The 12084-nt window shown below is 42.6% G+C and overlaps 1 protein-coding gene across 1 annotated transcript in view; it reads left to right on the top strand.

Annotated features, from left to right (window-relative positions):
• LOC135554230 (sodium- and chloride-dependent glycine transporter 2-like) overlaps positions 1-12084 on the top strand; it is a 48432-nt gene that overhangs the window by 26255 nt on the left and 10093 nt on the right. Inside the window, exons 10-13 of the mRNA XM_064986395.1 lie at positions 432-544; positions 2887-3018; positions 6689-6788; positions 7610-7710. Of these exons, the coding sequence (XP_064842467.1) occupies positions 432-544; positions 2887-3018; positions 6689-6788; positions 7610-7710 (446 nt within the window). The remainder of the gene's footprint in view (positions 1-431; positions 545-2886; positions 3019-6688; positions 6789-7609; positions 7711-12084) is intronic.

The following is a 12084-nucleotide window of genomic DNA, read 5'->3' on the forward strand; positions in this document are numbered from 1 at the left end:
GTTAATTATCTATGCATAGCCACTTTAACTTACCTACATGTATATATTACCTTAATTACCTCGACGAACCTGTGCCCCCGCACATTGACTCTGAACCAGTACTCCCTGTATATAGCCTTGCTACTGTTATTTTACTGCTGCTCTTTAATTAATCATTAATTATTTTTTATCTATCACTTATTTTTCTTAAAACTGCATTGTTGGTTAAGGGCTTGTAAGTAGGCATTTCCCTGTAAGGTCTAAACCTGTTGTAATTCGGCGAACATTACAAATACAATTAGATTTGATTTGAAACCCTGGTCTGGTAGGATCAGATAATGTATGACCATAGACAGATAGACAGATATCTACAGAGATAGAGAGTGGATTGGCCAGTTAATAGTACTCTTCAATTTTTGCCTCTGATTATCAATCTGATTTAACACTCTCAGGTCCAGGCATAGCATTTGTGGTGTACCCGGAGGCTCTGACCAGACTTCCACTCTCTCCGTTCTGGGCCATCATATTCTTCCTCATGCTGCTGACCCTCGGCTTGGATACCATGGTAACCAACCTTCACTGTGTGTGTGTGTTTGTGTGTGTGGGCCCTTTCAAGTCTGTTGTATTTTGTTGCCTAATTTTGTTGCCTTCTGTTCATTCCCCCCCAAAATTTCATTTTCTCTGCGTTGTTTTTGAAGGTTTCAGTTTTTTCCGCATTTTTTCCAGGTTGTCACTCTAAACAAAAAAAATGGTCATAGAAAAACAACAACATTTGCATTTTTTGAGACAAAAGAATGCTTATAAACCACATCAGGCGACCACTATTGAGGTCTGGAATATATCTAAGAAATTGAAATTTTTGGGTGTAGATACAAGTGTGCAAAGCAAGAGGCTTGTTTGGTTAGCAGCGTTTCTGTAGCACGCGTTTGCTAAACAAATCGCCACTGGATTGATACAAATTATCATGATATCATTCTGCCATGTAGGCATAGGCTCCTTTGTAGTTAACATTTAATTGAGAGGGTTTTTGGGAAAGCCTTTGCATTTACCCAGAAGACGATTATCATTATTAGCATCATCGCTAACGGCTTAACAAAGTGTTAGATAGACGCGCACACACAAACATGGGCATTCCAGCGTTGCCTCTTCCGAAAGTTGAAGGAAAATACGAATCACTGATGCATTTTGTTCATGTTCATGATAATCTTGGGCAAATTAAATTATTTTAAAACAAGTTAAATACATTTAGTTGAGTTCCTCCGAAGATGAAGATTTTTTAAATTATTGTTGAATTCAGTTTTGATGTCTGGATTCCATGATCCCGTCTTCATTCTCCGCATCGCAGATTTTACAGCACCTTGTGAGTTTGTGTTTGTCAGTCTTCTCCCAAGTTTGATTTTCATGTGGGCCACAAAGGTACACAAAGCAACATCCAGGCACTCTGGCACCAACATGGTCAATTGAAACCAATAGAAGACAAACTTTTTGGGGTGGAGGGACAACAGAGCTAGGTGGGGGACTGCTCCACCTAGGGAGTAGGGAGGTGAATAGAGAGAGAAAGAATGAGTGTAGAAGAGAAAGGAGAAGGGGATCCACTTCTGCCCTCATCAACAACTGCCTCTGCGGGGTGTTGAACACTCTAATTGGTGGGATCAATGGCACATGTGGTTTCACTTTGTGTGCTATTGTGGTGGTTTCTTTTTACACAGCACTCCACTGCCACTGAACAGCTCATAGGGTTTCATGGAAATTAGCTGTTTGCCCTCCGTGGAACTGCAGAAGAGCAGCCCTCTGTATTTACTGCACTCATCCAATCAACCACAAATGAAACCACACAATTTGAATGACACACTATTGAATTACTTAATGTGCATTGGGCCCTATTTCAGTAGGAAGCCTTCTTTGCTGTCTGTTAGACACAGTATTTTAGTATGAGTTGTGGTAACCGTCGCTAGCATCTGCAGTGTCTATTGTAAAGCAGCAGAGAAAAATCAGCTCTTGTGCTGTCTCTCTCTCTCTCTCTCTCTGTCTTTACAGAGCTAACATTTTAAGATCGCTGAGACCTTTTCTTTAAAGCATTAAAGTCTCTCAAGACCATTTAAGACCATGGAAAACACTGGAGGTACATTTCTATGTCAAACAAATTCAGTCAATCTGTCATGTTTACACCCTAAAACGACCTTCGGTCAGGGCGGGGTGTATTAAAAGTTATTTATTAAGACGACAGTAAACAGTAAATTATGATGTTGGTTTGCTGTCGCAGCTGTAGGTCTGTTGAAGCAGGGAAGAGGCTTTGTTGTATTGTTTGTGTGTGTGTGTGTGTGTGTTAGCGCTTGGCGGTAATAGGCTGGGGATACTGTATTGATGAGAATGTTTTGGGGGAGCTCGGGTGGATGTAGAGAAGCAGTCAAGTGGCAGAAAGCTCAGTTCCATTGGGCTCCACTCTTTATCTCTTTCTTGGCTCGTTCTGTGTATTCATCCTTCTTCTTTCCTCTGCGCTTGTCCTCTGGCCCCTCGGCCGCTCTTGTCATTTTCTTCTGCTCCCCTCCTCTCTCGTCTGTGTCTCTTTTATGCAGGTGTTCATTCTCTATCTCTGCTATCTTTTTCCTCTCTCTGGTCCCTTTGTCCATAGATATCTGTTGTGTGATTGTAATGACTCTCTCTCCCTCACTGTCATTGACTTTTACTGTTGTCTCGCCTCTCTTCCTTGACTTTCCTCTCTTATCGTCCCTCTCTTTCATTTCTCTTTCCCCTATCGCTCCTCTGCCCTCTTCCTTTTTTTCTTCCCTCCATCTTGCCTCCCTCCCCTGCTGTCTCCCTACTGTCTCCCCCGTTTGCCTGGTCTCTCCTCTCTTCCATCTCTCCTCCCTCTCTATGCTGTCTCCCCTCCTTTCTCTTATGTCCCAGTTTGCCACCATTGAGACCATAGTGACGTCGGTGTCAGATGAGTTCCCCCAGTATCTGAGAAAGAACAAGCCTCTGTTCACGCTCATCTGCTGTGCCTGTTTCTTCTTCCTGGGATTCCCTATGGTCACAGAGGTACAGAGCACCACGCACACAAACACACCTACACAAACACACACACATGCACACGCACATACATGCTACCACACACACAGGGGGGCACACGCATCCATACATGCACCCATAGTGCCCTGTGAAAGTCTACACACCCCCTGCACAGTTTTCACATGTGCTGCCTTAAAATTGCATTTAAAAAAGGGATAATATTGTATTTCTTTTCCTACTTAACTACACAACCTGCTCGACATGTTTAAAGTCAAAGAAACATACAGTATGATTTGTTTCTTAATCATTATTTTATTTTAACAAAGATTTCTTGATGGCTTATGTCTTCACACCACAGAGTTAATACTTGGTGGAGGCACCTTTGGCAACAAAGGTTGCTGTATTGCTGTCCTTCAATGATTCCTAACCGAATGTATTGACTTTGAGCAATTCTTAGGAAAATAATGGATATACAGTGCATTCGGAAAGTATTTTAAAAAAACGTTTCAGCCTTATTCTAATATTGATTAAATTGTTTTTTTCCCTCATCAATCTACTCACAATATGACAAAGCAAACTTTTTTTTCAGAAGTATTCAAAGCGTTTACTCAGTATTTTGTTGAAGCACCTTTGGCAGCAATTACAGCCTTGAGTCTTCTTGGGTATGACGCTACAAGCTTGGCACACCTGATCCTATCAAGCTCTGTCAGGTTGGATGCGGAGCGTTGCTGCACAGCTATTTTCAGGTCTCTCCAGATATGTTCGATCGGGTTCAAGTCCGGGCTCTGGCTGGGCCTCTCAAAGACATTCAGAGACTTGTCCCGAAGCCGGTCCTACTTTACTTTGGCTGTGTGCTAAGGGTCGTTGTCCTGTTAGAAGGTGAACCGTTGGCCCAGTCTAAGGTCCTGAGCGCTCTGGAGCAGGTTTTATCAATGATCTCTCTGTACTTTGCTCCGTTAATTTTTCCCTCGATCCTGACTTGTCTCCCAGTCTCTGCCCCTGAAAAACATCCCCACAGCATGATGCTGCCACCACCATGCTTCACCGTAGGGATGGTGTCAGGTTTTCTCCAGACGTGATGCTTGGCATTCAGACCAAATGGTTTCATCAGACTAGAGAATCTGGTTTCTTATGGTCTGAGAGTCCTTTAAGTGGCTTTTGGCAAACTCCAAGCAGGCTGTCAGCAGTGGCAGTCAGGGCCATTTAAGATGAGGGAGGGTGATTTATTTTTCATGAGCATGGCCTTATTTCTATTGCAGCATGTTGGATGACTGTCATTCATGTTCCATTCACCCAGTTAAATGTAACAGTGATAGGTTTAGGAAGCTAGCTGTCCTCCAGCTACACCATGGTGCTACCTTACGGAGTGCAGTTGAGGCTACTGTAGACCTTTGCAAAATAGTGTTTCTTAATCAATTATTTGGTGAAGTGATTATATTTAGTATAGTTTTATCTAAACATTACATTTTTTAAATGAAATTCACTGAGGAGGATGGTCCTCCCCTTCCTCCTCTGAGGAGCCTTCACTGGCTGTCATGTGCATTTTACTGAGGAGTGGCTTCCGTCTGGCAACTCTACCATAAAGGCTTAATTGGTGGAGTGCTACAGCGATGGTTGTCTTTCTGGAAGGTTCTCCCATCTCCACAGAGGAACTCTATCTCTGTCAGAGTGACCATCGGGTTCTTGGTCACCTCCTTGATGAAGGCCTTTCTTCCCCGATTGCTCAGTTTGGCCTGGTGGCCAGTCTTGGTAGTTCCAAACCTCTTCCATTTAAGAATGATGGGGCCACTGTGTTCTTGGGGACCTTCAATGCTGCAAAATTTTTTGCTACCCTTCCCCAGATCTGTGCCTCGACACAATCCTGTCTCTGAGCTCTACAGACAATTACTTTGACCTCATGCTTGGTTTTTGCTCTGACATGCACTGTCAACTGTGGTACCTTATATAGACAGGTGTGTGCCATTCCAAATCATGTCCAATCAATTGCATTTACCACAGGTACCACAGGACTCCAATCAAGTTGTAGAAGCATCTCCATGATGATCAATGGAAACAGGATGCACCTGAGCTCAATGTGTTTTTGCTTTTTCATTGTGTGATATTGTGTGTAGATTGTTGATAAAACAATTTTTTAATCCATTTTAGAATAAGGCTGGTAACGTAACAAAATATGGAAAAAGTCAAGGGGTCTAAATACTCTCCGAATGCACTGTATGTTGCCCTAAGAGTTGGTTCAATCTTATTCAAAATGATTCACTGGTGTTATTGCGGCCAAAGCCGCATCCACCAAGGGGGTGTGAAGACATCACTGAGGAGGATGGTCCTCCCCTTCCTCCTCTGAGGAGCCTTCACTGGCTGTCATGTGCATTTTACTGAGGAGTGGCTTCCGTCTGGCAACTCTACCATAAAGGCTTAATTGGTGGAGTGCTACAGCGATGGTTGTCTTTCTGGAAGGTTCTCCCATCTCCACAGAGGAACTCTATCTCTGTCAGAGTGACCATCGGGTTCTTGGTCACCTCCTTGACGAAGGCCTTTCTTCCCCGATTGCTCAGTTTGGCCTGGTGGCCAGTCTTGGTAGTTCCAAACCTCTTCCATTTAAGAATGATGGGGCCACTGTGTTCTTGGGGACCTTCAATGCTGCAAAATTCTTTGCTACCCTTCCCCAGATCTGTGCCTCGACACAATCCTGTCTCTGAGCTCTACAGACAATTACTTCGACCTCATGCTTGGTTTTTGCTCTGACATGCACTGTCAACTGTGGTACCTTATATAGACAGGTGTGTGCCATTCCAAATCATGTCCAATCAATTGCATTTACCACAGGTACCACAGGACTCCAATCAAGTTGTAGAAGCATCTCCATGATGATCAATGGAAACAGGATGCACCTGAGCTCAATGTGTTTTTGCTTTTTCATTGTGTGATATTGTGTGTAGATTGTTGATAAAACAATTTTTTAATCCATTTTAGAATAAGGCTGGTAACGTAACAAAATATGGAAAAAGTCAAGGGGTCTGAATACTCTCCGAATGCACTGTATGTTGCCCTAAGAGTTGGTTCAATCTTATTCAAAATGATTCACTGGTGTTATTGCTGCCAAAGCCGCATCCACCAAGGGGGTGTGAAGACATACGCAATCAAGAAAAAAAAAAAAAAATGTATTATTAACTGAGAAGATGTTTTATCATTTGGAGAATGCTAGAAAATATGGAGTAGGTTGCGTAGCTAGGTAAGTTGGATAAAAATTATAATTTAATTTTAGGGCAGCAGAAGGTGAAAACTGCAAGGGGTGTGTAAACTTTGACGAGGCACTGTATGTTTGGTCACACACACACATTGTATTTTAAACTAGGCAAGTCAGTTTAGAACAAATTCTTATTTTCAATGACGGCCTACAAGCAGTGGGTTAACTGCCTTGTTCAGGGGCAGGACGACAGATTTTTACCTTGTCAGCTTGGGGACTCGATCTTGCAACCTTTTGGTTACAAGTCCAATGCTCTAACCTCTAGGCTACCTGCCGCCCCATTACTGATGATGCGTTCCAAATATCACCTGATTTCTTATATAATGCAGTATTGCACTATTTAACGGATAGGGTGCTATTTCGGATGCACCTGAGAGACCCCCCCTCCCCATCACTGGATCTGCATCACTGGCTTACGTTGTGTGTGTGTACGATTCGTGCGTGTGTGTTTAACAGAATGGGATGTACATGCTCCAGTTGGTGGACACGTATGCTGCCTCTTACTCTCTGGTCATCATTGCCATCTGTGAGCTAATCGGAATCTCCTACTTCTATGGTGAGTAGTGGAATAATTATAAATACATTACTTTTGAACTTTTGTTTACCTGACCATAATAAACTTGCTCTCTGGTAGCTCCGGTTGAAGTTGCTCTTCAGTGCAGATCTACGATCAGCTTACCCTCCCTAAATGTCTCAGTGTTCTGTCTCAGTGTAAATGAGCAATAAGAGGCTCCAGACCCGGTGCCTAGGTTGCCCTTAAGCACAGATCTAGGTTCAGCTTAAGCCTTAAATCCTTGTCCTATCTGCTATGAGTAAAAACACCCTACAGACCTTAGATCAGTGTCTACGGCCAACTTTATCCCTCTCTGACAGGGGGCTCGAGCACTTCTCATTCTGACCACTAGATGTCTATGTTACCATTCTAATGGACCAATGGTCAGGTCTGAAGCAGACCTGTACATACTGTTCTCCAATTAGTCACAGCATCAGCAGAGGTGGTTCCAGTGAAATTATTGTGTGGCTTGCCAAGTTTGTCGGTCAATACACTGACAACAATTGTCGAGCCACATTGTTTTGGAGGATAATAAATGTCCCAGGTTCTCCCTGGGAAGGGATGTGCCTTGTCGGGGGCCTGTGTGGGGCTCTCTTGTCTGGAGCTCTGGGTGAAACTGGTTCACTCTCTGGGCACGTCCCAAATGGCACCCTATTCCCTATATAGTGCACTACTTTTGACCAGATACTTATACAGATAGGGAATAGGGTGCCATTTTGGATGGAGGTTCTGTGTGTCAGATTGACTCTACTCCCCTCAACCCCTCAATCGAGCATTCGATTTAACTGACTCTCCCTCTTTTCCCTCTATTCCCCCTTTCCTAGGCCTGCAGAGGTTCTGCGAGGACATTGAAATGATGATTGGCTTCCAACCAAACCGCTTCTGGAGAATCTGCTGGGCCTTTGTGACTCCAACCATTCTGACTGTATGTGTTTGTGTCCGATCTATACGGAATAGGGTTTAGATATTCACAGGCGCACTAGCACGCTCTCTCACTCAGTCACTCAGTCACTCAGTCACTCAGTCACTCAGTCACTCACTCACTCACTCACTCACTCACCACTCACTCACTCACTCACTCACTCACTCACTCACTCACTCACTCACTCACTCACTCACAGGTACAGACACACAGATGTGTGCATACACACACGCATACACACACACTAAAGTGTTTCCCTTTTCACTGCAGCCTTTTCAAATTTAGGGGCCAACATCAATTTACAGAAGCGAGTGTTTTCCAAGAAAGGGAACAAAGCGAAAATAGTTTTCCCCAACTGAAACGGAAATTGTTTTCCTCACTTTTCACCATTTTAACAAAGGTTGTTTGTGCTATTCGAAATGCTCCACTCCTATAGCCTACATAATGTTGTCATAACTGTGACAAAACAGATGTAGTGAAGGTTGGTGACTTTTGAGGAGGTTGGGAGACCCATGGTGTAGGCACGTACTTCACAGAGACGACAAAGCGTGTTTCAAAAATCGTCAAAGACAAATTATTTTAACCTAAAACGTTTAATAAAGACATTTGTAGTAAAATATTATGGGGAATGGGAATGAGAGGGCTACTTGAACAGTGTTTGGAAGGGATCACAGCAGTGATTGAATCAGGGTATGAGGCATGAGTTGAGGTGTTCAGAGGCTTCAGTGCAGGACAGGCTCATCATGGATGCATGTTGGAGATGAGCTCAACTCATCCACTGAGGGCAGGACAGGATTTGACTGGGAAGACAAAAAAACAATAGCATAACACATTTAGACAAAAGAGCTAAGAATGAGTTAGTCCAAGCAGAGAGTAAAATCATTCTACAATGGTATTTATCCAAACATGAGGGCTACTTACACAGTGTTGGGAAGGGATCACAGCAGTTATAAAATGAGGATATGAGGGCAAAACAATCCCTGGTGCACAGAGTTTTTACTTATCTGGTAACTTAACCAGGTAAAACGCCTGACCCTATATATGGGCTATGATGGGTATAGTTTTTCTAATCAGGTCACATGGTTTAAAAAAAACTCCTGGCCCTGGGGAGGATTAAAACCCTGCCAAACAGCAGGAACCTTGTCCTTATATTTAGACTAAACTAACAGGGCCACACAGAGACAACAACTGATGGACAGTAGAACTCACAGGGCTGAGTTTGCTTTATGCTTGTTTGCATCATGTAGGCCTATGCGACTGTAAGCCTAATTAAAAATGTACTCAGCCTGTGTCATCACTATTGTGTTAATGGATTAATTCCAGTTAATACTGTTGTATTGAAAAGGTCTAGGAAACCTAGCCAGCCCAACTTGGAATATAAACCAAAATTGATCACATTCAGATTTTCTCTTGACACCAAAACATTGACTATAACATAGTATACATAACGTTACCAATTTGTTTGCCGTGAACAGATAGATAAGGTTCACAGGCTGTCTTGCTTTTTAAAAATTAGCCTACTGAAAAATCATCTTGTTTTTCCTATAGGCTGCTGCAACATTTATATAAAGAGTTTTTGCTTGTGTCTGTCGGGAGTAATGTGTTATCACGTTTGCTAATTAAATACCGGAGGATGATGCGATGGAAGTTTATTCAGACAGAAGAAATTCCTATATGCTCAGCAAATAAAGCAATGTAACATGCAATTTTCTCTGCAAGCTCCTTGTAGTTGTCCTTTTTAGTGGAACTTTAGTGGAAATCCACTATATTTTTGTTAGCGTTAGTCATTCTGGTGGAGAAAACTGCACTCTGGTAGCTAACTATTTGCTATTGAAATTAGCAATGCAAATGTAAATACATTACAGTCGTGGCCATAAGTTTTGAGAATGACACAAATATTAATATTTGCTGCCTCAGTTTGTATGATGGCAATTTGCATATACTCCAGAATGTTTTGAAGAGTTATCAGATGAATTGCAATTAATTTCAAATTTCCTATTTGCCATGCAAATGAACTGAATCCCCCAAAAACATTTCCACTGCATTTCAGCCCCGCCACAAAAGGACCAGCTGACAACATGTCAGTGATTCTCTCATTAACACAGGTGTGAGTGTTGACTAGGACAAGGCTGGAGGTCACTCTGTCATGCTGATTGAGTTCGAATACCAGACTGGAAGCTTCAAAAGGAGGGTGGTGCTTGGAATCATTGTTCTTCCTCTGTCAACCATGGTTACCTGCCAGGAAACACGTGTTGTCATCATTGCTTTGCACAAAAAGGGCTTCACAGGCAAGGATATTGCTGCCAGTAAGATTGCACCTAAATCAAACATTTATCGGATCATCAAGAACTTCAAGGAGAGCGGATCAATTGTTGTGAAGAAGGCTTCAGGGCGCCCAAGAAAGTCCAGCAAGCGCCAGGACCGTCTCCTAAAGTTGATTCAGCTGCGGGATCGGGGCACCACCAGTACAGAGCTTTATCAGGAATGGCAGCAGGCAGGTGTGAGTGCATTTGCACGCACAGTGAGGTGAAGACTTTTGGAGGATGGCCTGGTGTCAAGAAGGGCAGCAAAGAAGCCACTTCTCTCCAGGAAAAACATCAGGGACAAACTAATATTCTGCAAAAGGTACAGGAATTGGACTGCTGAGGACTGGGGTAAAGTCATTTTCTTTGATGAAACCCCTTTCCGATCGTTTGGGGCATCCGGTGAGGTGAGACAAGGTGAGCGCTACCATCAGTCCTGTGTCATGCCAACAGTAAAGCATCCTGAGACCATTCATGTGTGGGGTTTGCTTCTCAGACAAGGGAGTGGGCTGACTCACAATTGTGCCTAAGAACACAGCCATGAATAAAGAATGGTACCAACACATCCTCCAAGAGCAACTTCTCCCAATCATCCAGGAACAATTTGGTGACGAACAATGCCTTTTCCAGCATGATGGAGAACCTTGCAAAAGTCAAAAGTGATAACTAAGTGGCTTGGGGAAGAAAACATCGATATTTTGGGTTCATGGCCAGGAAACTCCCCAGATCTTAATCCCATTGAGAACTTGTGGTCAATCCTCAAGAGGCGAGTGGACAAACAAAAAAAACAAATTCTGACAAACTCCAAGCATTGATTATGCAAGCATGCTAGGGCGGATTGCAGAGGTCTTGAAAAAGAAGGGTCAACACTGCAAATATTGACTCTTTGCATCAGAGAGTTATTGTCAATAACAGCCTTTGACACTTATGAAATGCTTGTAATTATACTTCAGTATTCCATAGTACAATCTGACAAAAATATCTAAAGACACTGAAGCAGCAAACTTTGTGGAAATTAATATTTGTGTCATTCTCAAAACTTTTTGCCACAACTGTACACTAATGCGACACAAAAATAAAGTTCTAAAACCAAGAAAACAAAATGTAATACACAGTTTAAGTCAGAGTTTTACATATACTTCGGTTGAAGTCATTAAAACTCATTTTTCACCCACTCCACAATTTCCTTGTTAATGAACTATAGTTTTGGGAAGTCGGTTAGGACAACTATTTTGTGCATGACACATGTAATTTTTCCAACAATTGTTTATAGACAGATTATTTCACTTATAATTCACTGTATCACAATTCCTGTGGGTCAGAAGTTTACATACACTAAGTTGACTATGCCTTTAAACAGCTTGGAAAATTCCATACAATTATGTCATGGCTTTAGTAGCTTCTGATAGGATAATTGACATCATTTGAGTCAATTAGGGGTGTACCAGTGAATGTATTTCAAGGCCTACCTTCAAACTCAGTGCCTCTTTGCTTGACATCATGGGAAAATCAAAAGAAATCAGCCAAGACCTCAGAATACACAATTGTCCACCTCCACAAGTCTGGTTCATCCTTGGGATCAATTTCCAAATCTATCTGTAAAAACAATAGTATGCAAGTATGAACACCATTGGACCACGCAGCCGTCATATCCGCTCAGGAAGGAGGCGCGTTCTGTCTCCTAGAGATGAACGTACTTTGGTGCGAAAAGTGCAAATCAATCCCAGAACAACAGCAATGGACCTTAGGAGATGCTGGAGGAAACAGGTACAAAAATATATATTTTCACAGTAAAACGAGTCCTATATCGACATAACCTCAAAGGCCGCTCAGCAAGAAAGAAGCAACTGCTCCAAAACCGCCATAAAAATGCCAGACTATGGTTTGCAACTGCACATGGGGACAAAGATGAACTTTTTGGAGAAATGTCCTCTGGTCTGATGAAACAAAAATTGAACTGTTTGGCCATAATGGTCATCATTATGTTTGGAGGGAAAAGGGGATGCTTGCAAGCCGAAGAACACCATCTCAACCATGAAGCACGGAGGTGGCAACATCATGTTGTGGGGGTGCT

This window comes from Oncorhynchus masou, chromosome 2, assembly GCF_036934945.1.
Source record: "Oncorhynchus masou masou isolate Uvic2021 chromosome 2, UVic_Omas_1.1, whole genome shotgun sequence".
Lineage (NCBI taxonomy): Eukaryota > Metazoa > Chordata > Actinopteri > Salmoniformes > Salmonidae > Oncorhynchus > Oncorhynchus masou.